A 22,462-nucleotide genomic window follows, 5' to 3' on the forward strand; every position below is an offset into this window, starting at 1 on the left:
TAACCCTTAATAAGCCACCGTTGTTCTACTACGATAAGTGCCTAGTATGTTTAATATCCTCACAATGAAGGAACTTGTTACGGATCCAGTCACAACTGGCGCATCAGCATAAGGAGACAGAAAACCGAGACACAACCGATTCTGAGGCGTGGGAGACATAACAGGAGTCTGAGTCATATAATGACGGGTATATAAGGACATTCTTTTACCAGCGTGTATTTAATTCTTCACGATCAATCTCATTGTCACTTGGTGTTTACTTTTGATTCTCCAAGGCACTCACCTACGGGTAGGGAGCTACGTCAGTACTGACCTACTACTAACGATAGCTATGATTCACCCTAATAAAACTAGGATCAATCGATAGCGCCGGTGATGGGTTAAAATTGAATAAAATTTTTAAGGCCTGAAAGCCCCGCGTTGGAGAGTTATTCCAAGAAACGATTCTGCCAAGAAAGAGTTGTTTTTTATCTTAACGTCTTGCAACTGCAGGACCCGAGTTTCCTACACATCCCCCACTAGTGGTCAGCTACTTTCCTACTACGGTCGGTCCTGTTAGCACTCCTGTATAGCAGAATGTATATAAAGCTAGCTAGATCGGGCAAAACAATATATCGTCATCTCATAATAGTCACAGAATTCTGATCGAGTAAAATATCTAGAAATCTCCCAAGTTCGCCAAGAACACTATTATATAATCATATCAGCAGTCTGTGAACTCGGCGGAAAGAATTTTCTTCAAGTCCCGACTAGGATTGCGCACGAAAGCTCTTTGTTTATATTGTCCAAGAAATCTTTAATCGTCTAATCTTGAACAACATTGTGGTTCGAGACTGTCTTGGTTTTGCTTTTGCCTTAGATAGCCTGCCCTCCTCGGTTCTACGCACCACAATACCACAATCCGAAGCTTCGCTAATAACGCCCTCGCAATCCTCTTTAATATGCCACCGTCAAAGGAAGAAGCCGGCAATGAAGCAGTTTCCTCGGTGAAACCTGCACTTTCAAATGCCACCTTATCCAAATTAGAGCAACCATCCACAAGTTCGTCGCAGACATTTCGGGACCTGGGTGTCATGGATTCATTATGCGAAGCTTGTGAATCCCTGGGTTACAAAACACCAACACCTATTCAAGCCCAGTGCATTCCCATAGCTTTACAGGGCGGGGACTTGATCGGCGTGGCAGAGACCGGAAGTGGCAAGACAGCTGCGTTTGTGCTGCCGCTTCTCCAGGCGCTGATGGACAAACCGCAGCAACTACACACTCTGATCCTTGCACCAACTCGAGAGTTAGCTCAGCAAATCGTTCATACCGTCGAAGCTCTAGGGGCCTTTCTATCAGTGCGATGTACGCTATTGATTGGCGGCTTCGATATGGTCTCGCAAGCCATTGCATTGGGGAAGAAACCGCATGTCGTCGTTGCCACGCCCGGGCGCCTGCTTGACCACTTGGAAAATACCAAGGGATTCTCACTGCAGCACTTGAAGTACCTTGTTTTAGATGAGGCAGATAGGCTTCTCGATCTGGATTTTGGTCCGATATTGGACAAACTTCTCCGGGTTTTGCCCAAGAGGAGGACGACATACCTTTTCTCTGCCACGATGTCCAGTAAGGTCGAATCACTCCAGCGGGCGTCCCTGTCTAATCCCGTTCGGGTCTCTGCATCCACCAAGCATCAGACGGCTTCGACGCTGTTACAGTCATATGCTTTCATCCCGCACAAGTCCAAAGATGTCTATCTTGTTCATTTACTGAATGAGAGAGCGGGACAAATGGCCATCATCTTCACCCGCACAGTCCATGAAACCCAACGACTGTCCATCCTGCTGCGAAATATGGGATTTCCCGCCATTCCGATTCATGGTCAGCTGTCGCAAAGTGTTCGACTGGCATCGATGAATAAATTTCGAGCACGGTCTCGCAATCTACTCATTGCTACTGATGTGGCCGCTCGTGGGCTCGACATCCCTTCCGTGGATTTTGTCCTGAACTATGACCTGCCTCAAGATAGCAAGACGTACATACATCGGGTGGGAAGAACTGCCCGTGCCGGTAAAAGTGGCATTGCCATCTCATTTGTCACGCAGTATGATGTTGAACTGTGGTTGCGGATCGAAACTACCCTAGGGAAGAAGGTGGACGAGTACAAGCCGATCAAGGAGGATGTCATGGTTTTTGCCGAGCGTGTAGGTGAGGCCCAGAGAGCGGCTGCGATAGCATTAAGAGACCTGCAGGATAAAAATGGGAGCCCCCGGAAGAAGTATGGGAAGAGGACTAGAGAGGAGATGGATCAAGATCGCGGCTAGTCGAGGAAGTACGGGTACTTCATTAGTCCAGTTATACCCAGATTAATCCGTAAGAACTACCTAAATAGGCTATTTTTAATAAGATTCCTCTATTCTTAGAGCTATTAAGATATTTTTTGATCTGATTGTGAATTTGATATAGGTTAGCTAAATAGATATACTCTAGAAAGAAGAGCAGAAGGGGCGAGAAACAGCAAGAAGTTAAAGCGGCGATAGAGGGGACTTGACTGGAAACACGCACAGGAGGGGGCTAATAGCAAAGCTCAACTAAAATAGGAACGCTAAACTCTCTCGTGTAATTCGGCGTCGCCGCAGAGTACGGAGTATGGAAGTAGAGTATGCACCAGACCAGCGTCGGAGGTATGCTCCGGGTTGCTCGAGGATTCGGACACGGCCCTAGGTGTATGTGCGATATATGCACGGCGGACTCCTGCAGTGTCACCCGATTGCCTCGTATCACATTCGCTGGAGGGCAAAGGAGCTATGGGGAGACTAGGCCCCGACCTATCCAGGGTGCTGAATGTCGCGCAGGTGGCATAACTGGAACTCGGTGGATGCAGTGTGCCTCGTGCCCCATCCACCGCACTGCATGGCAGAGATAGTGTAGGTCCGAAGCGAGCCATGCAAGCCACTTATTCTCAACCACCTGCGTCAATAGATAGCATCTCAGTAGCCACACTCCACGCTCCAGAGATGCTGGTCCGCCTACTACTTATCTATACCGTGGACACCTTTGTATAATATACGCGGGACAGCGCTGCCCCACGTCAAAGGTTCAGGATCCCCGATTGTGGGGACCACAGCCCCGGGGCCGACGCCATTTGCGGGGAACGATATCTTGAATCCGGGAATGACAGGAATTGGATGCGGCGGGAACTGCAGACTCGTCAGTGACGAATGTGAGTGACAGACCTTGCGCCCTCGAGCTTGTGATGCCTCGGTAACTCTGCAGGACCAATCAGCACGGGGATGTCTGACACCCTGGCACAAGCATTGGAGAACGCCACGATACGCACTGGTTGGCCCTGGCGGGGTCCGCTGCCAGGCACCACTCGGTGGAGCTGTGCTAGTTGGAGGATCGATTACATAGGGACGTGTCCCGAACCTGCGTGCGTGGTCGAAGGGGGCCGGTGTGCCAGTCGGATGGGATAAGAAAACGAGCTTTGTGTGGGATGCCATCGATCACGGGGATGTTTACGCTTAGCAGGAAATAGACACCTGAACAAATCCATGATCGGATCGACCAATAGCGTATTCTATATTAACAAAGGTGGTCGGCGCAGATGGCCGTGAGATTAAAGTACATGAATGCAATTAAATCACGTATCGCGGATCGCTCATCATTTATGGTTGGGCTTTCCGGCCCTTCTTGCCTTTGCCTTTGGCATTGACACTCGATGTCGGCGTCGTCTTAGACTGGCCGCGCTCGGCTGTCGCCGTTGCCGTCGCCTCATGGCCGCACTCGACCGAGTCGCCCACGGCCTGGGCCACGACGGACGCGGCGGGACCAAACTCCACGCCACTGACAAACTGCTCACTCAGGAACTCCAATCCGGCCACAAAGGTGCTGAGCAGACTGCCAATACAGAAGTGGCTGATGGTCATGCCGATGTCCAGCCACGAGCCTTCGTCGCGCACCATGTAGAAGAAGTTCAGGGTCATCACGTCCGAGATGGACATGACCACCATGAACAGAGCACTGGGCGCCACCTCCAAGCGGCGGTTGAGAATCCCAAGGTTGGCGCTGATGATGGCAAAGGGGATCAAGATCTGGAGGATCAGGAGCGCACCCTGGCTGAAGGGCGCGAAAACGGGGATGAGACGCTGGACGCTAGCCAACGAGAAGGTGGAAATAGAAGCGACGTTGCCAGTGCTGAAGAACGCCGACTGGATCAGGAAAAGGAAGAAAAGTGCTACACGGGTATCGGAGACCGTGAGGGCACGGTAGTGATAGGTCTGCCCGTCCACCACAGCCTTGGCGGCAGGGGCTGGTTTGGAGGGAGCAGCCGATCCGTTGCTGGAAGAGTTTTGTGATTTGAGCGCATTGGTGCCTGCTGTATGGAGGTAGATAGCATGCTCGAGACGGACCCACGTCACGATGGTCATGCAGAACACGAAGTAGAACAACCCTTCCCACGAGATGGTCAGGATGATGAAAGTGGGCGAAAAGGTCAAGAAAATGACCACGAGGCGGTGCACGTAGTGACTGTTGGGATACAATCGGTGGAAGAGAGGCAGTGCGAGCGAGATCACTATACCATAATCAGCCTGGGGCCCAACTATAAGGATATATAGGGATATCGCTTGTTTTTAAACTCACCCAAAACAGACCAACCCACGATTTGATTGCCGGCGGGCAGGCCTTCCCGAGCTTGAAGAAAAGAGACACTCGATCGTGTAACTATCAGGGAAAGAAGAACCATGCCTACCTGGACACCCATGATGACTCGTGATCCAAGGCTGTTGGTAACGGTTCCTGAGCCTTTTGGCCCCGAACTACTGAATCCAATGATGGTATCCTCGAACAGTAGATACAGTACACCGGTGAAAAACATAAGTAGTCCACCATAGGTGCTAGTGACGCAGCATTAGCTACTGCTATACTTCACATGAACTCCAAGTACACTCACATGGTATCGATGTTCTCGACCTTGATGACTGGCAGAAGAGTGAAAGTACTCATCAGACCGCAGCCGATGGCCCAAGTCACCATGACATACACATGATTGCGGACAAAGGCAAAGCCATACACAATCGGCCAAAAGATAGCCAGTGCAAAGCAGATGGTGAAGATCTCTCGGTGGAAATATGAAAGGACCTGCGCAAGAAGAATTCAAATGAGCGCACAGCCTCCACGAATAGGGTCTTTTGGACGTACGAGTGCCTCCAGAACACCAATAAACGCCAGCAGTTGCAGGCCAAAGCTTAAGTAGCCGGTGAACGAGCGGACGTGCCCTAGCACAATCTGGCGGCCGACAACGAGGGCTTTGCGGCGAGCAAAAACCTCCTCCCAGAAATAAACTGGGAAAAGGCCGTACAGGTAATAACGCCAGGACGAGCCTTGGTATAAGAAGACGGAAAACAGAGCCACCAAGATGGACGAGAAGAATGAGATGCTGGCCGTGGTTCGGTGCGAATCAGAGGTTCCATGCAAGACATGCAAGTCAATGACCGTCGTCAGCGCATAAGCAATCCATCCTAGGTATCCAAGCGTGACAATAGTCCGCAGGAATAGCCAGTCATAGGTTTGCAAATAGCGCAAACCCTCTAGACCAAGAACTAATAGCTCGGAAGAGAGAACGATAGAGTCCTCGTAAGCACCATTGGAGATGAGTGTCTTCAAGGTCGCAAAGCGACCCTCGATGGAAGTCTCGCCATAGCTGGAGAGAGGCTCAAAGGGCACGAAGCGAAGTACTGCTGCTCTCTTCTGCTCTTCCTTGACGCGGTACATCTCCAGCACACCCTGCGTGTTCGACAGAGCGGCAAGAGCTTTCTCTTTGGGGCTGGCATCAATGTAGTCCAGTGGGAGCCGGCCGACTGAGTTGACAGGATAATCAACACCGACCAGATACGCCATGAGCGCGGCAACGTCGGCCTGATCGACATCGTGTCGTCGAATATGGTCGAATCCCCAATCCGACGAGAAGCCGTCTTCGTGCCCAGTGACCTCTCCCGGAGTGTTGGTCACTGGCTGGGCAACGCCAGAGCCCCAAACAACCAAGGGTGTTCGCGTGTTGTCTGGGTGGCCATCACCGTGACTTCCCAAGTCGCTCATGCCATGGTCAGCGGTGAAAACGAATGCGGTCTTGTCATCGGCATAAAAATCCTCTATCAACTTCGCAACCGCCTGCACGCCCTGATCCACCACTTTGATATTATGGAGGTATTCGTTGGAGTAAGGCCGGTGGCCGTGACCGGTAGTGTCCAATCCGAGTAGGTGCAAGAAGAAAACCACCTTGTCTTCCCGCAGTTGGCGGTTCAGCTCCGGGTCATTCTTGGCAGACTCAAAGAGCTCGTGGACTCTGTCAAATACCCATGTATCCAAGTGTACTGCGTTCTTGCTGAAATCCTCGGCTTCTTCGTTGTATGTGTCTGCATACACACGGCCAGGCTCCGCACCCTCCTTGAACATTGGCAGGATATCCGGACTGCCCCAGCTCCATGTATGCCGACTCTTATTGAACAGACTGTCAAAATTGACCGGGTTAAGCTTCCACCCAGTGGTGACCGCTGAGACATCCTCGTACAAGCCCGCGATAAGGGCAACATGACCGGGCCGAGACTCGGTGGGGACTCGAGTATGGGAAACACCAAAGGTTCCATGCGAAAGAACCTTGGATCTGATGAACGGTGACAGCCGGATCAACTCGTCGTTCTGTTCGGCGGGGTTTTCGGGAGAAGGATCAGGGAAGGCCTGGAAGGCCTTGTCGGCGCGCAGGCCGTCGGCGACGAATAGGACGAGACGTTGGGCGGGAGCAGTCGTACCGGCAGATCGTTCGACACCATACGAGCGCATTCCATTCACGATGGGGCTAACGAAGTAAATATCGAAAATTGAATATGTATAGATCAGGTGGAAGACCACCGCGAGGGCAAGGAACCCAACGCGGCCGAGACGCGCCATGATCCACTTTTCACACGGGGAACGGGCTCAGAACAGGCGAAGGAGTGTAATTGGGGCCCTGGTGAAAAGGAAAGAGGACAAGCAAAGGGTGATTAAAAGGAGTTCATGGCGGATGCAGCACTTGCGACCACTTGGCTTGAAAGCTCCGGGGAACTTGCGGACGGGAGGCGGTGAGAGCCAATCACGAGCCCCCAATGGTGCACGGCAGAACGTGCCGTGTTTACTGCGCTTTGGAATAGAACATAAACATTCAACTAATTCAATCACACCAGCTGCCTAAGGAAGAAAAACAATTCCAACATAATCCAACATGATAACGCCAACAGCTGCCAACAATGCTCATGCTATATAGTCTCCAGACCCAAAATCCTACTGTGCAGAGGTGCTCCGCCGCTTGGTCAAGGCATCGATCACCCGGGTGTAGAACTTCGATGCATGCTGCCGACTGAAGGTGATTTCTACCGTCAAAAAGTCAGGCAGAATGTTGACCAGGTCGCGGTCCCGATTAGCATCCAGTAGGGGCAAATACTGGAACTCTGCAGATTCATAATCGGTGGTTGAGATTTTGGGAACGGCCAGCTTGAAGTGAAGTGCTATAAGATTGTTAACACACTGAAAAATGACCTTTGGATTCTCGTAGAGAACACTTACTTCCGTTGACGCCAGTCTGGATGCAATCGTATAGGTGGTCTGACTCTCGAGGCCTGACATCAAGAACAATCAATCCAGTCAAATCGCTGTAGAGTTCCTGCTTAAGCTGCGCGGTCTGTGCCAGCTGTACTGCCTCTGCATTGGCAGCTGCATTAGCACGATTGGCAGCGCCACCCTTCATGGCACTACCCGGGGCTCTGGCCGTGTTCTCTAGACTAGCGGCTGTATTCCGTGCGGCAGCAAGCTTGGTCTGCAGGGCTTTAATCTCGGACTGTGAGGCAGCAAGTTTGGCCTGCGCCTCTTCCGCTTGGGCCGTCAGCCGAGTCATTTCGGCATCCCGGTCCTTCAGCTGTTTCTGAAGGCCCCGACTCTGCTGTCCCAATGACCTTTGCGCATCCAGCTCAGACTTGAGTGAGGCAACTAGTTCATTTGAAGCTGCAAAAAATGAATCATTAAATAAGGTCCAACCAATAGCGCACAGGGAGCAGAGAACATACCTGTTGTGATGCTTTCACACTGTTTACGCAGCTTCTCCATGTTGGTGTTGGCCTCCACAATCCCGATTTCTCGAAGATTGCGATATTTGGACTCCAAGGTATCATGCTTCTTTGTAAGATCTCCAATCCTACGCCGTAATTCCGGGTCTCCGCCTTGGTCAGGCTCAATTCCTGACTTGCGCTTACGAGGAGAAGACTCTTGAGCGTTGCCAATGGTGGCGAGACGGACCCGCGCGTTCCTCGCGATGGACGAGGGGACGTGACGGGCGGAAGGCTGATCATCTGGAAGTATCGACTCGTCTACGAATTCTTCGGCGAGGTTGTCGTCTTGGTGCGTTTCTTCGGGTTCATTTTTCCGTCGCTGAGCGGCACGGGGACGCGGGCTAGGTTCCACATCTCCATGCGACGCTTCCTGGGAAGCGGTTTGTCGAGCACTTGTCGGCGTGTATTCGAACTCGCCATCCGTCCGGAGTTGCTTCGCGGTGCTAGCTGCTCGGCCTCTGCGGCGAGTCGCCGGTGGCTTTGTAGCCCTCGTGGATCGAGAAGTCTTCACGCCATTCGATGCCAGTGGATCTGTATTCTCTTGCTCATAGGTATCCTCATCAAGGGGCTCTTCTGTCACCGCTGCCCGCGCACGACTTTCCGCGGTCTCTGAAGTACGACTGCTTCCACGCGGTCTTCCACGGCGACTACTCTTCTTCGGCTCCACTGCTGGGGGTGCGGCAGCAGTCGTTGCAGACTCTCGCTTGTTTGCCTGGGTGCTTGGCTTTGTCGCGGTGGCGGTCTCGTTCGAAGTACGCGGTCGGCCTCGTCGCTTCTTGGTGGGGGGTTCGTCGCGGGTCTCTTGGGGAGGCGCGCCTTCATTGTCCGTGGTGTGCATGAGATCCTCATCATCCGAGCCCACCAGGCCAGAGATTTTTGTCGGAGCCTTCCGTTTGGGCATGATGCAATAGAGTTGTCGTCCGATGTGGAAGTGTGGAGGACGCGGCGCGCGAACATCAACAACTCTCCGCCCTGCGTGACATGTGACATTCCGAGCCACTGCGATCGTCCGCGCCACAGCTGCCCGAGATATCTTGGGAAACACTTTGGACCTCCATCATCCCCGTGGTGACGGGCCCGTATTCTTCTTTGTGTCCTTTTTTTTCTGTTTTGTGGCTTGATACCCTTGGTCCCATTCAATTCTTTTCGTCTATCTTTACCGCTGTCGTCATGGCTTCAGCAGGAGGCCGGAGATGGCAACAGTTCCTGCAAGAGCTGGTGATGATCGCCGGTACAGTAAGTTCACGTTCTCGGTACTCTGCCTCAAGCATAACTAAATCTCGCTGTCTGCATAGTCTGTTTCGGCGTATTTCCTCATCCGTCACCTCTTATCCCGCCTCGACTTTGATCCCGATAGCCAGAAAAAGGAAGAGTCCCGGCGGAAAGCAGCGGCCGTCTTGCGCAGGTTAGATGGAGATGAATCAGATGACGAGTCGCCTACTCGAAGCGATTCCAAGCGTGGCGCACGAAGGAGCGACCTGACTCTGAATCACCACGAACAACAAGTGGCCATGGGCCTCATTGCACCAGACGATATCCCGGTATCATTCGAGGACATCGGTGGCCTTAGCCACACCATTGACGACCTCAACCAAAAAGTCATCTATCCGTTGACAATGCCTCACCTCTATGCTTCCGCATCTCCCCTTCTAAGAGCCCCCGACGGAGTTCTGCTGTATGGCCCGCCTGGCTGCGGAAAGACTATGCTTGCCAAAGCGCTGGCGCACGAAAGTGGCGCTTGTTTCTTGAATGTCAACATATCCACGCTGACGGACAAGTATTATGGCGAATCAAATAAATTCGTCGAGGCGGTCTTCACCCTTGCGCGCAAACTTCAGCCCACGATTATTTTTATTGATGAAATCGATGCTCTCCTTTCAACTCGCCGGAGCGGCGATCTCGATGCGACTACACAGGTCAAGACCAAGTTCATGACAGAATGGGACGGTCTGGGCTCAGCTAACTCCAACGGGGATGCCCACAGGATAGTCGTACTTGGAGCGACTAATCGCAAAGATGCTATCGACGATGCTATTTTGCGACGTTTCGGAAAGAAGATCGAGGTGCCCCTTCCGGGCGATGAGGAGCGTCTCCGCATTCTCAGTCTGATTCTCAAGGATACCAAAATTGACCGGAGTGAATTTGATGTCCCCCTTCTGGTCTACAGAATGGCAGGCTTGTCGGGCAGTGCAATCAAAGATGCATGCCGTGAGGCAGCTATGGCACCCGTGCAGGAAATCATCAGGGACATGAAGTCGAAGGGTGTGCCCTTGACCGCCGTCAACCCGGACGATCTGCGTGGCCTTCGGACCTCGGATTTCCGCGGCATAGGAGTCCAGGCAACTCCACGACCTGTTAAGTTGCCCACCGTGATCGGCAAGGGAGAGACCGAGAAGGAGGAAGCGGATTGGAGCACCGAATCCGAGGCCGCATCGGAAGCGGATGCTCGCTCCTCTGGGATGGTTGAACCTCCAGAGTAATTCCTCCGAATTCTCCGATGTCAAATGTTAATTTAGATGACCCATTTACGGTTCCCTTTTTTTTTTTCTATTTTCTGGTGCGCAGATGGAAGCGAAGGGTGTTATGGCTCCCTCAACTGCGGGTTTCTCTACTGTTTGGCCTCGAATTATGCTGCACTGGCAGGGCCGGTTTCTTGTTTGTTCATAGAAGAACTGTCCGACACGGGTGACCTTCCTGTACATTTTGCTTAGGATCCCATGATTTTGATATAATACACATTCTATCCAAGGATTGATATGTCCGCAGAGATCTGGTGATAAAGTACCAGTACACGCAATAGCAGGGTGCGCCCGGGCAACGTCATGTACCCGCGACCTTGGCGAGCGGCGAAGTCACCTGCCGATCATTCAACAAACCGAAACCCACTCCTGACACTCGCTTCTTCTCAGTAACCTTTCATACTCTGTACAGGAATTTTCCCACCAACGCGATCTTTGAGTGTTGACCGCGCCCTCTCTGCTCGGTTCGGAGCGTTACAGTTGTGGGTCGTTATCGTCACTACTTACCACGCCTCCTCTAGTTACTTCTCCTATCGCATTGTTGAGCATAGCCTTCCCTACGGCCCCCCACTTCCTTCACTTGGAACCCTGTATCCTCGATATACACTCTGAGTCCACTGCTCGTCAAGTTACATGGTCCGCCTCATTGTCTCGGTCCCGCTCTGAGGCCACGAATGCGACACGGTTGGTGGATGACGAATGGGCCTCTCCTAGGAGACGACTGATGGCAATCACTGCCTTGGCAACACCCACATCTCGTTCGGGAGCTCTTGACTAGCATCCTTGGAAGAAGACATCCTCGGATCTCGCTGACAGGAATGAGTTCTCAAAGTAGCCTTGTCAATGCTTCCCTCAGCTCCAATACTGTCGGCGCTAGTTCCACCTCCGCCTCCGCGGTCCGATCGCGCCCTCGTCGCTTGGTCTCCTTCATGGACGGTGCAGATGACGCCGCTGTCAATACAAACAGCCAGTCCTCCTATCATGACGCCCAACCTTTCGCATCGGGTTTGTCCACTACTCTGTCTGCCGAAGCTGGGACGACTCGGTCGCGCGGCGCCACCCCCTCGCCGCTGTCATCCCGTGGAACATCGCCGTTGCCCATGACGCACCCTTCCCGTGTCACAGAAACGGTCAATCGCGGTCGCAGTGAACTTTCATCGTTTGGCTGGAATGGAGCCTCCAAGGGGACGTCCTCGCGAGCGGCCGCGGACTTTCTAGACTCCCCTTGGTCATCACTGCAAAATCTCGCCTCATCGGTTCTAGGGAGTGACATCGGAAGAAACACGCCAACGAACGCGGCGAAGGCACATACCAGGCGGAAGCCGTCACGATCGGACGTATATATACGAAGTATTCCACGTTCGTCACCTTCGACGTGGGGTCCCTCCGCACCCGCTACCCCAGAAATCGGAACAGGGACCAAAGAGGAACGACAGGCGTTAGTGCAAGCAAAGAAGCGGGAGGCGCTTTTACTGGCCGACTCGGATCCTATCGCGAGCCAGACTTTTCGACACAAAAGACGTGACTCTGGGGATTACTCGGACCAACCGCTTGCTCCTGAGCCGAAGGAGGATGCGCTGGTATATGTCCACCCCGTTCAGAAGGCGGATACTATCACTGGTGTGACAATCAAATATGGTTGTCGGCCTGCTGCCTTCCACAAAGCGAATGGCTTCTGGCCCAACGATAATATCCAAAGCAGAAACATCGTTCTTCTGCCAGTCGATGAGTGCTCTGTGAAAGGGCGGCCAATAAGGTCGGCCGAGCCCGTGGATCTCTTGAGTACGGACGCAGAAGATCCGAGTACTAGCTCAATCGTTCCTACAGAGACCTCTACAGATGATCGAACATCTGGTCTAGATACGCCTGGATCTTGTGACACGCAAAACAAACAGGCATGGAAACACGAATCATGGGTACAAATAGATGGGTTTCCCACGGCAATTGAGATTGGCCGTGTCCCGCGAAAGGCGCTTGGTTTTTTTCCGCGCACACGCCGGAAGTCAGTCTCTTATACCGACGCTGACCCTTTCTCTGGCTCTTCCCAAGACCCCACCAGGTCTCCTTCCCCGGCTGGTTCTCCACAACTGGGCCCATCCCAGAGCATCCTTCCTAAGTCTCGAGCACGTGGGGAGCAATACAAGCCCGGTGGTACGCACCCTGTCCGATCTCAGCACCGCCGTCAACGCAGCAGCATTCACATTTCTGGCACAGGAGTTGGAACCCTCGATCGTACTGCAACTGGGCCTGGTCCGGCTATGGATGGATTGAGCAAATTCTTCTCGCAACATATGCCCCATCTAGCACCACCGCCGCCGCAGGACCTCCGGAGACCTTCATTCGGGTCAGAGTCGACAGTCATATCTAATGCGTCGACAGGACTTGAAAACATCGGTGGGGCTCTCGAAGGTTGGGTTCGCAAGGTGGCAACTCGCGCAAAAGCCGGCATCAATGAGCTGCAGCAAGGCTCCCCAGGTCAGCAAGCCAGTGTTCGAGGTCGCAGTATGGGCCTATGGGGTTCAGGCGGTGATCTTATCGAGCTTGACGACACGTCGGAGGGCGGCAGGTCACCTAGCAGGGTGAGAAGCGCTACACGAAGGCCTGGTCCGCAAAATAGTTCGTCCTCTTCATCCCTCGGTTTGACGATCTCCTCCGCGACTGCGACGAGCAGGTCTCGTGCAGCCGCGTTCGCCTCGGGATCAAGTTCGTATGGTGATCGAGTGAAGGATGATTGAAGTGATTGATTGAGTCTCCTTGAAAGCGTACATAATAGAGACCCTTTTGCGCGTGCGTGGGCCGGTTGGATGGGCCCATTTTTTGCATTTCTTTGTTCTTTTCCCCCTTCTTTCTTTCTGGTCATTCAGATCTCTTGTTTTTTTTTTCCATGAGCGGCTTGGTGTCTCTTTCTATTTTCGTCTATTCCCATGGCCTTGTCTCTTCGACTACTGGTCCCATCTACTGAGTTCGGATCTTCTGCAGCACTGCATTGACGTTTCAGAAGCAGGCTGGATGGGTCTTGCGGATTCATGCAAATATCGCAACCGGCCACTCGATTAATCCGTTGATAATAATGGAGCTACACTACCCGAGGTGCCTGATCTCCTAGGACGTCCAGAGCCGAAAACATAGTGGCGATGCATGTCTTGTCCTGTCTGTTCCTGGTTTGTCTAGCATGCTGTATGTACAATCACTGTTGCTATTAAGCCAATTCCTTTTTCATTGGCCTTTCTATGTCTTGATACCTACCTTCGAATAGAATTGGGCTCAATTCGCATGGTCTCTTGCTTTACTTTCGCTCACAGGTAGCCTTCGATGGATATGATTCCCCTCTTGTGCGCCGCCTGGATTCGCATCGCGATCATATTTTTGTGTAAATACAAAAATCAGTTACCTGTCCGCTAACTATACGGGAGAGGCCGTTGCTTGGGCTTCGCTCCCGGTTCCGTGCTGATCACTCTCTACTACGGATCCTTTTGTAGGGGCCACTGCTTCGCCCTGATATTATATATAGCTGGGTTGATGCCTGGATTGATACCCCCGTCTATCCAAATAATTGGCTTTCCATCCGTTCCCAGCAAGATAGACGCTACCATGAGGATGACTTGGTTGGATAACACTGGAAATCTCCACCTACGACAAGTAGACTCGGGCTCATTAGACGGAAAGGACCCTGCACTAGCGAAGCACAGCAGCGCAGAAAACACTCGCAGACAATGCATCCGTCTGGGGTCCAGTTTCCTGGCCCAATGGCGAAAATATTGCATAGCTTGGTAATTGCATCGCAGCGATCCCGTGAAAGACTAAAGATCCCGCTCTGTCTAGTACATACGACCACAGGGTGTGGAGAACAGGGCTTCCCGTCCGCTCAGCCGTACTTAAGCCACACGCCGGCGAGTTAGTAGTATGGTGGGTGACCACATGCGAATCCTCGCTGTTGTATGTTTTGTTTTTATTGTTTTGTCTTTTTATTCATTGTCCTAGCCCACTCTTCAGCCTCTTCAGCTTTACCGAAATACCCTAAAAAACCACTGCTTTGCACCTGAATTTCCTGCAATCCCAGCGTAGCACTTGCACACATTGTATTTCGAGTCAGGCTGTGTTACGGCACGAGCCCGGGCGCACTAACCAAGCAAGCCAAAAGACTGAATATGCTAGAACGCTATGTTCTAACATGCCCGATATAAGTAGCGCGAATCGTTAGGCTAGGGTGGACCAGTCCTAGTCCTAACAGGCTGGGTGGCTGTGCTAACCTCAGCGTCGAACGCCTCCACCAGCTCGTCGATGCTTGTCACATCTGATGTGATAGAGTGGCGGGGGTTTAATACTCTTCGCCTGAGGGTCTTCGAGTACACGTAGCTCCTATATTCATTATAGCGGTTAGACGTGAATACTATAGCACGCCGACTTGTCTATGGGTGATGTCCCAACACCATGCATGATATTGAAAATGATACCCGTTTGGATCAGATATCTGAACAACTTTGGACCAAGTCCAAAGAACTCGCCAAAAAGCCGTCAGGAGACGCTGAATGGACCGAAATGTTGCATATATTGATTGATGAGTCAAAGGATCAAAGGCTTGATATTGTACGCAATCGAGGTATGTGTTAGAACTTCTAAGCTGGAATTGCTTTACTAATGTTCTTATCAGATTGGCGGGAAGACTTAACCTTCCCAGCCCACAACCCTCAACCCACCGTTCCACGAAAGCGAAATCAGTCAAATCGAGCGGAAGTATCCGCCAGTCTGGACTCGATTAGATCCTATCCCCAGTCGACAGCTTTCCCTACATTTCGGCTGAAAACCCCTCGCCCTGATATTTGCATTGCATTATGCCCAATATCCAGCTGAATCATAGCCTAATTACAGATACACTAGTTATGGGAAATGAAACGGGGGTAATATGCACCCAGTCATCCCAATCCCTCGTAGAGCCCATTCAGCCTTCACTTTCCACCAAGGTGACAAAGTAGGTCTCAGTTAATCTGGAGTTTTCAGGTTCCACTGCAGAGGGATTTATACCGTATCGTATATACAGGTAGTACGGGTCTTCATAGTTGCTTCGTGGCTCCTTGGAACCAGATCGGGAGATCTTCACGGGCCGCCCGAGCTTAACAGCGCGGTTCCATAAATTAACTAATATAGTGATTAGCCTGAGAAACAAGGCCTTGGTATACTAAAAACAAGGGAAAATAAGTCGTGGTTGCTGATGTAGCGTCTATGGATGCTGTCATTTATCCTGACCCCTCACGGAAAGCGATATGCATGCTACAACAACTTTGTAAATACATGATAATTGATCCACTAGGAAAGTTCTAAGCCCTCTGAATAGTGAAATTTGAGCCTTACCTAAGAAGTCCGTGGCTAGTTTGCTGTTCGTGGTGTTAGGCTGCCCTCGTGGCGCGGCCAGTGCGAATGAGACGACAGTAGTATCCGATTTTGGCTGCATCGCTGCTAGGAACCGCGACAATTAACTCTGTTGCGGATGTGGTTTGTTACAAGTTCGCGCTGTGCGTTTTCTTGTTTTAGTCTCGAGCTGGTTTCGGTGAAGATCTTCCATTGTGGTAAGGAGAGTAGGTTGGCAGAGGTAAATGGGACTCTGGGTCCGTCGTAGCGGGAGCAAGCCGAGTCGAGTGCGATATAGTTAGAACATTTCTAATGACGATGTGCAGATGCCAAGATACCCATTTTTTCAAGGGAAGTGTTTGGCCCATACACCCTGATTAGTCTAGTCTCTTCCTCACCCTTCTCACCTGGGCGACACGCCGACTATTAGCCGCATTCTAGCCACATACTAAACGCCGTCAATTCTCCAAGCGTCCTTGTCTTGGAGACAGGTTTGCGTTAGGGCGAGCGTGGGTGATGCGGGTGAGAATCTCCACTTCGTCACTCCCACCTTCACTCCCAGTCTGCGATGATCAAAAGCGGCGAGCTGAATCGTGCCATCGCGGTGGGACTATGGGGCCCAATCAGATATGCCGATATCCACAGTGGAAGGGATCAACAGCGGACAAATTTGCAACCGCTTCAGCTCAGCAGTTCATCGTGTTTATGTGGAGACTCGGAGCCGTGGCTCGCTTTCACATCGTGCCGACCCTCCATGGGGTAACACATTTCTGCTTTCTCCAAGTCACGGATAGCACGCCATGAGACTCTTCTGCTGTAGTAAAGGCGAGACAGCCGACGACGACGATCGTCATGTTCGGCCCAACCACAACCCTGACAAAGGCAAACCTGCTACAATTTCAACACCTACCCCTCCCAGCACAGATGTGGCACCCATCAAAGAGAAGCAGTCTGTCAAGCCGGATCTCTGGAAGCAGGCATTCGATAGTCTTCCCGAAGACCGCAAGAAGTTTGTGCCATTGAATGGCACCGGCTCAACTACCGATGCCATCGAGGGAGTTATCAGTCAGACGACGAAAAAATATAGGGAGTGGGAGGAAAGCGGCCTCAAGATCAAGCGTAAGGACGGAAGCGATATTGACATTCGTGATACGTCGGCGAAGATCCTGAATGCGGCCATGCAGGCCAAGGATCTCGTTTCTGCTTTGGCGGCCTTTGATCCGACGGGCAAAGGTAAGTCTTCTGTCCCCTCATGGAAGGACTGGCGCTGACGAGATGTTTTTCCTTCTTAGCTTCGGCTGCGTGGACGATTGTGTCCCTCGGTCTGACAGTAAGAATTTCTTCCTATTGGGATGTTCCCAAGTCCGTGCAGTGTGCTGAAAGAAGAGCAGATGATTTCGAACAACAAGGACCGTCGAGATGCTATGTTTGCATCCTCGGAATATCTTGCTGAAACACTCGCCTATTATGCCATCGTCGATGCGCGCTACCGTGATGAAAAAGTGGAAGGAGGCCAGAACTTTGACCGCGCCCTCCTTCGAGTGTATATTGCAATTTTGGATTATACGGCCGAAGTGACCAAAGCCCAGAAGGAAAGTACGATCGGTAAGATCTCTGTAGTTCTTGTATACCTACCTCATTTGAGCGGGCTTCGCTAACAATTCTCTAGGTCAAATGGTTAGAAGCATAACAGCCATCGCCGATCAACCCCTTACTCAACTGAAAATTACCATTGAGGAGCATCGTCTCGGCACGGAAAGATGGGCAGATGTCATTAACACTCTCCGTAAGTCAGCCTCATCGAAGAAATGAAAACGGTGATTGATACAATGCAGGCAATCGAGAGGCGGCGATGCAGACGCTCAGCAAATTGGACGAGCAGATCGCGCTAACGAGAAATGTCCATTCCAAAATGTTGAGTACGTCTATTATCACTCTGGAACTGTGCATGTCAGCTAATTGGCTCCTTCTAGGCAACGAAGAGAAGGATATCCTGAAATGGGTGTCGAGTGAGCCATATTCAGGCATCCAGACGGATACACAGGAGTCCCGAGCCTCCGGTACAGGTAACTGGCTACTCGAGTCGGAGGAATATAAAGAATGGAAGGGCTCTGCTGGAAGTGTGCTCTGGCTTCCCGGGGTTGGTACGTTGATCCCCTTCCTCTCTCTCTAACCAACTCTGAAAGTTTCACACTAACGGCCATTTTTTGTGTTAGTGGGTTGTGGAAAATCAGTCCTCTGGTATGTACTATATAGCTGTGTATGACGACGTCTAACTGGTGCTAGTTCTACCGTCATCCAGGATATCGAAACTCTCTGTAAGACGGACCCATCCAAGTCGCTGGGCTACTGGTACTTTCAGTTCGAACAGAAGCACGCTGTGGACAAAATGATGAGATCTTTGATTCGACAACTCAGTCGAAGTCCCTTGGCGAGCTCAGTCAGCGAGAGCTGGGATGAGCACGACAGGAAAGGAAGCCAGCCAAACCGCGCAACCGTGACTTCCATGCTCGATGATGTGATCGCAAGCAGCCCAGGCGATGTTTTTATTGTGTTTGATGCCCTTGACGAATGCCCAACAAACAAAAAGGAGCGACAGCACCTTCTTGCCCTCTTGGTCGATCTTGCCAAGCGACATTGCCAGAATATTCGGGTTCTTGCTACCAGCCGACCGGAACAAGATATTAATGCAGCCATGAAGCAATTTCCATCAATCAAGCTGGAAGAACGACTGGCGAAGGATGTGGAAACATTTATCCTCGCGGAACTCAATGATGGAGACAGTACTCTGGTCGACGCGAGCCAGAAGATCAAATCCTCTATCGTGGATGCGCTTTTGAATACTGGAGAACGGTATGGCATGAAGATCATTCGACCGTGGTCTTCAATACGCGCGGCGTGCTAACTTGCCACCAACCAGGCGCTTCCGTTGGGCTGACCTCCAGATCAAACGACTTCAGAATTGCCCCAGCGATAAGCTGATCGAAGAAGCTCTGCGCAATATTCCCAAAGATCTGGCAGGGACCTACCAACGCATCTTGGACAAGATCGAAAAGGACGGTCATGGACATCTCGCACGCCGTATGCTGATGCTTCTCAGCTTTCCAGCTGGTCCTTTGGATGTAAATACCGTGGCTGATTCAGTGGACTTGAGTTCTCCTGCCTTCGTTCTCAAGATCTGCACGTCATCGCTGCTCAGTCTATCAGGCGAGATGGTCAGGCTGGCCCACTTCTCCGTGAAGGAATATCTCGTTATAAAACAAGGTGTCGATTCTGAAGATAGCTGCCGTTTCACTGAAATTGCTGCACGTGAAACCCTGGCCAGGATGACCGTCGACTTGCTTCTTAAGCAGACCGAAAATCTGACCGGAGAGACTGCCATGAAGCAGCCCTTTTTGGTCCATGCTGCAATCCACTGGCCGACTTATGTCAGCGCACTGGGAGATACCTCTCTTTGGCCCCAAGATCTGCCGGATAAGGTTGATCAGCTGTTCACTGTGCCTACAATTTACTTCAATTGGGTGCGTATAGCTGAAAACCACGCTCATCTTAACGAGGGCCAATGGAATTGGCTTCCGGAGGAGTGCCCACCACCTATATACCGTGCGTCGGAATCTTCCTTGCTCCGTACGGTGGATATTCTTGTCAACCAGGGCATGGATCCTCTGAAGCCTTACAGGGACTGGAGCTCTCCTCTGATGGAGGCTGCTGAAGAGGGTCACCTTGCGGTAGTCAATATGCTGCTCAGGAAGAAACTTCCAGTCACTGAGGAAACTGCCAAAGAGATTATTCGATTCATGTTTAGCGCTTACGGTGCGGAATTCACTGACGCTTCAGAGTTGGAAGTGAAAGAAGTCATGAAGACTATGCGAGAGCTGGGGCTTATGCGTGATAGCTCACAAAGCGCTGATGACTTTGTTTGCGACGATTTCATTCGCCATGCAATGATGAATCAAGCCGCAGCGAATCTTATCATGAACGAGCTTCTTGACTGGCGAGATACAGGATTGGTCTCGTTCTCTCTCCCCGATAACGCTGTGGAACTGGCAATTCATCACTTCTATCTTGCTGGTGAACTTTTGGACGTGCTGTTCGAAAGATGCAATGACGAGATCTCTATACCCCCGACACTCTTCTGTGGTGATCGCATGCTTCCATATAATTCCAGTGGAGTCTCTGTCCTTATACACAGGCGGGCAGGTGAGCTCACTATGAGCGATAGTCTCATTCAGGGAGTGGCTGCCGTAGTCGATCTTGAGGATATGGAGTTTTTACTCCAGGCTCGCCCAGATATTCAGGTGACAGAAAAGGTTTTAGCTGCAGCTGCACAGAATGAGTCGGGCTCAGCAGCCGTTTTTCGGCTGCTATGGGCTCGTCGCGAACCGGACACGTCCATCACTGAGAATCTTCTGTGTCGCGCAGCAAACAATCGATCAGATCCGTCTGTCCTACAGTTCTTGATCGACCAACTTGAGCCTGGCACCCGGTTGAGCGAAAGTGTCATCGGCCAAGTACTGTTCAACGATCTGAGCGGATTGACCATGATGAGAATGATCATGGAAAGCCATGTGGTCACAATAGAATTCTCTGACAGTTTGATCAAGAGCATTCTTTTCAAACCTGATAATACAGTGGAAATCCTTGAGCTTCTCGTGAACTATTCCACGTCAGAAATTCCCATCACTGAGACTCATGTGGAGATTGCGGCGCAGAATGAGAAGGATGCACATTCTTTGATTAATTATTTGGCCCAGATGCAGGAGGATCCTATCCCTGTCCCAGACGATGCGCTAATTATCGCAATTGCGAGCGGATCTAATGGGTTGGAAATTCTGCTGCAGAATTATCCTGATCGGCCCATTTCCGATCAAGTTTGGTTCGAAGCCTGTTCCAGTAGCTGGAGCGGCGAAACCCGGTCTCTAAGTCTCCTTCTAGAGAAACGCGGTAGCTGTGTCCCCATCGATGCTATAGTCGCGCACTTCAGGGATTTTCCACCTGCACCCGCTGTCTTGGAACTTCTTCTTGACCGAAAGCTCGTGGATGTGAGTGAGACGCTACTTGAGAATGTGGCTGGAAGTTTTGAAGCATTGAACAGCTTGCTCACTTGGGCCCCTAATGCCACAATTACACACAATGCGTTGGTACAGGGAGCCAGAGATCCTCGATCAATACGCCTGCTTCTAGAGAAGCGAGGTAATACGACACCAATTACAGAGGATATTATCATTGGTGCGACAAACAGCGACCCAGAGAGCTGTCGGGAAAGTATCGAATCTATCATTCGTCGAGCTGGATCTGTTCCTATCACAAAGAAGGTGTTGCAAGCAGCATTGAGAAACGGCTCAGCTGGTGTGCTTCCTTGGCTCTATGAGCTGCAGCCAGATCTCAAAGTTCCCGTCAAGGAACTTGTTGAAGACATTTGGCGCAGCCAGGAAATCCCAGTCGATGAAAAGATTCAAGCTTTAGATGACTTTGTTGAACTCCAAGGCGAGAGTGAAGAGTTGTCTGAAGAGAAATTGTTCGCTTCGATGCTGGAGATTTATCCCTACGGCTACAAGCTGAAGGAAAACTACGGCCTTGACGAAGTTGTTGACCGCATGTTTGTGAATCGTGGGCTGGAAGTTCCAATCTCTGATATTGAGCGAGTGGCAGAAATATTTGTCGAAAGATGCGACACGACGACTGTGGAGACATTCCTAGAGGCTGGGTTCGGCGAGACAGTTGCAGATCGCCTCATTCAAGCCGCCGATAACAGCAAGCCTGTTACAGATTGCCTCATCCAGGCTGCCAAAAGGAATGCGATCGCGGATGAAGAGCAATTGATTTCCTTGTTGTCAAAGTTGGGATCTGATTGAGGATTTCTGTCAATGATTCAGGGATATTCGAAAGACTCATCTGTTTATCCAGGCGGAAAGCGAGGTGATAGTTCAGTTGCTTGGATTGGAGTGTCGTTTTATCTCAACCCGAGTCTAAATTGGTCCCTTCTATTCTCGCTCTATAAGACATCATTGACGGTTGGCCACTAGTTATTATTTATGTAAGATAATCTAGTTAATGCTAGACTCTTAAGGGCCTATATGCATGGATCGTCTAAGTGAGAGTTTACAGGAGCTAGACCACTCCTAGAGACGTATCTGCCTGCTCCCAGGACATCACTGACTCCCAGGAAATTTGGCCGATCCTCCTGGGCCATTACATATTTTGGCTATTTAACTTCACGGTGTCCTTTGCCTGATCGGGAGAATGACCAGGAGAGCGGAATGCAATGGACTGGTGATAAGGCAATACCGGCTAGTTATTCTAACACTTAGTAGGTTGTCGTAATGATTCAGAGAGCACTACTATCTAATCGGAACCAAGCTAGACCCGGAAAGAATCACCATGGTCGGCAATTACCCTTTGATAGGAATCGGTGCTTGTGCTCGGGCCGAGCACTTCTGAGCACCTCGCGATAGGAACGTTGAAAGTGCTCCGGCC

The 22,462-nt window shown here is 51.2% G+C and overlaps 6 protein-coding genes across 6 annotated transcripts; 4 read left to right on the forward strand and 2 right to left on the reverse strand.

Moving 5' to 3' along the window:
• Nucleotides 1–941: 941 nt before the first annotated feature.
• Nucleotides 942–2,306, forward strand: N7459_005987 (DEAD/DEAH box helicase; the record flags this gene model as incomplete). The annotated part of the gene is made up of 1 exon (XM_056945171.1): nucleotides 942–2,306. One exon carries the CDS (start codon nucleotides 942–944, stop codon nucleotides 2,304–2,306), a length of 1,365 nt encoding a protein of 454 aa, XP_056799506.1.
• A 1,344-nt stretch (nucleotides 2,307–3,650) lies between these two features.
• N7459_005988 (mannose-ethanolamine phosphotransferase MCD4) lies at nucleotides 3,651–6,930 on the reverse strand (the record flags this gene model as incomplete). Its single annotated transcript, XM_056945172.1, has 4 exons — nucleotides 3,651–4,558; nucleotides 4,627–4,880; nucleotides 4,937–5,124; nucleotides 5,185–6,930. The coding sequence occupies 4 exons, from the start codon at nucleotides 6,928–6,930 to the stop codon at nucleotides 3,651–3,653; spliced, it is 3,096 nt and encodes a 1,031-aa protein (XP_056799507.1).
• A 369-nt stretch (nucleotides 6,931–7,299) lies between these two features.
• Nucleotides 7,300–9,021, reverse strand: N7459_005989 (putative chromosome segregation protein (Pcs1); the record flags this gene model as incomplete). The annotated part of the gene is made up of 3 exons (XM_056945173.1): nucleotides 7,300–7,523; nucleotides 7,582–8,016; nucleotides 8,079–9,021. The coding sequence occupies 3 exons, from the start codon at nucleotides 9,019–9,021 to the stop codon at nucleotides 7,300–7,302; spliced, it is 1,602 nt and encodes a 533-aa protein (XP_056799508.1).
• A 269-nt stretch (nucleotides 9,022–9,290) lies between these two features.
• On the forward strand, nucleotides 9,291–10,600 carry N7459_005990 (protein-degrading AAA family ATPase MSP1; the record flags this gene model as incomplete). Its single annotated transcript, XM_056945174.1, has 2 exons — nucleotides 9,291–9,356; nucleotides 9,416–10,600. The coding sequence occupies 2 exons, from the start codon at nucleotides 9,291–9,293 to the stop codon at nucleotides 10,598–10,600; spliced, it is 1,251 nt and encodes a 416-aa protein (XP_056799509.1).
• An 857-nt stretch (nucleotides 10,601–11,457) lies between these two features.
• Nucleotides 11,458–13,374, forward strand: N7459_005991 (putative LysM domain protein; the record flags this gene model as incomplete). Its single annotated transcript, XM_056945175.1, has 1 exon — nucleotides 11,458–13,374. One exon carries the CDS (start codon nucleotides 11,458–11,460, stop codon nucleotides 13,372–13,374), a length of 1,917 nt encoding a protein of 638 aa, XP_056799510.1.
• A 3,411-nt stretch (nucleotides 13,375–16,785) lies between these two features.
• Nucleotides 16,786–21,840, forward strand: N7459_005992 (uncharacterized protein; the record flags this gene model as incomplete). The annotated part of the gene is made up of 8 exons (XM_056945176.1): nucleotides 16,786–17,218; nucleotides 17,278–17,315; nucleotides 17,377–17,590; nucleotides 17,679–17,771; nucleotides 17,959–18,129; nucleotides 18,202–18,226; nucleotides 18,272–18,838; nucleotides 18,906–21,840. The coding sequence occupies 8 exons, from the start codon at nucleotides 16,786–16,788 to the stop codon at nucleotides 21,838–21,840; spliced, it is 4,476 nt and encodes a 1,491-aa protein (XP_056799511.1).
• Between the last annotated feature and the right edge of the window lie 622 nt (nucleotides 21,841–22,462).

This window comes from Penicillium hispanicum (assembly GCF_028827665.1).
Source record: "Penicillium hispanicum strain IBT 35686 chromosome Unknown utg000005l_segment0_segment0, whole genome shotgun sequence".
NCBI classification, from domain to species: Eukaryota; Fungi; Ascomycota; class Eurotiomycetes; order Eurotiales; family Aspergillaceae; genus Penicillium; species Penicillium hispanicum.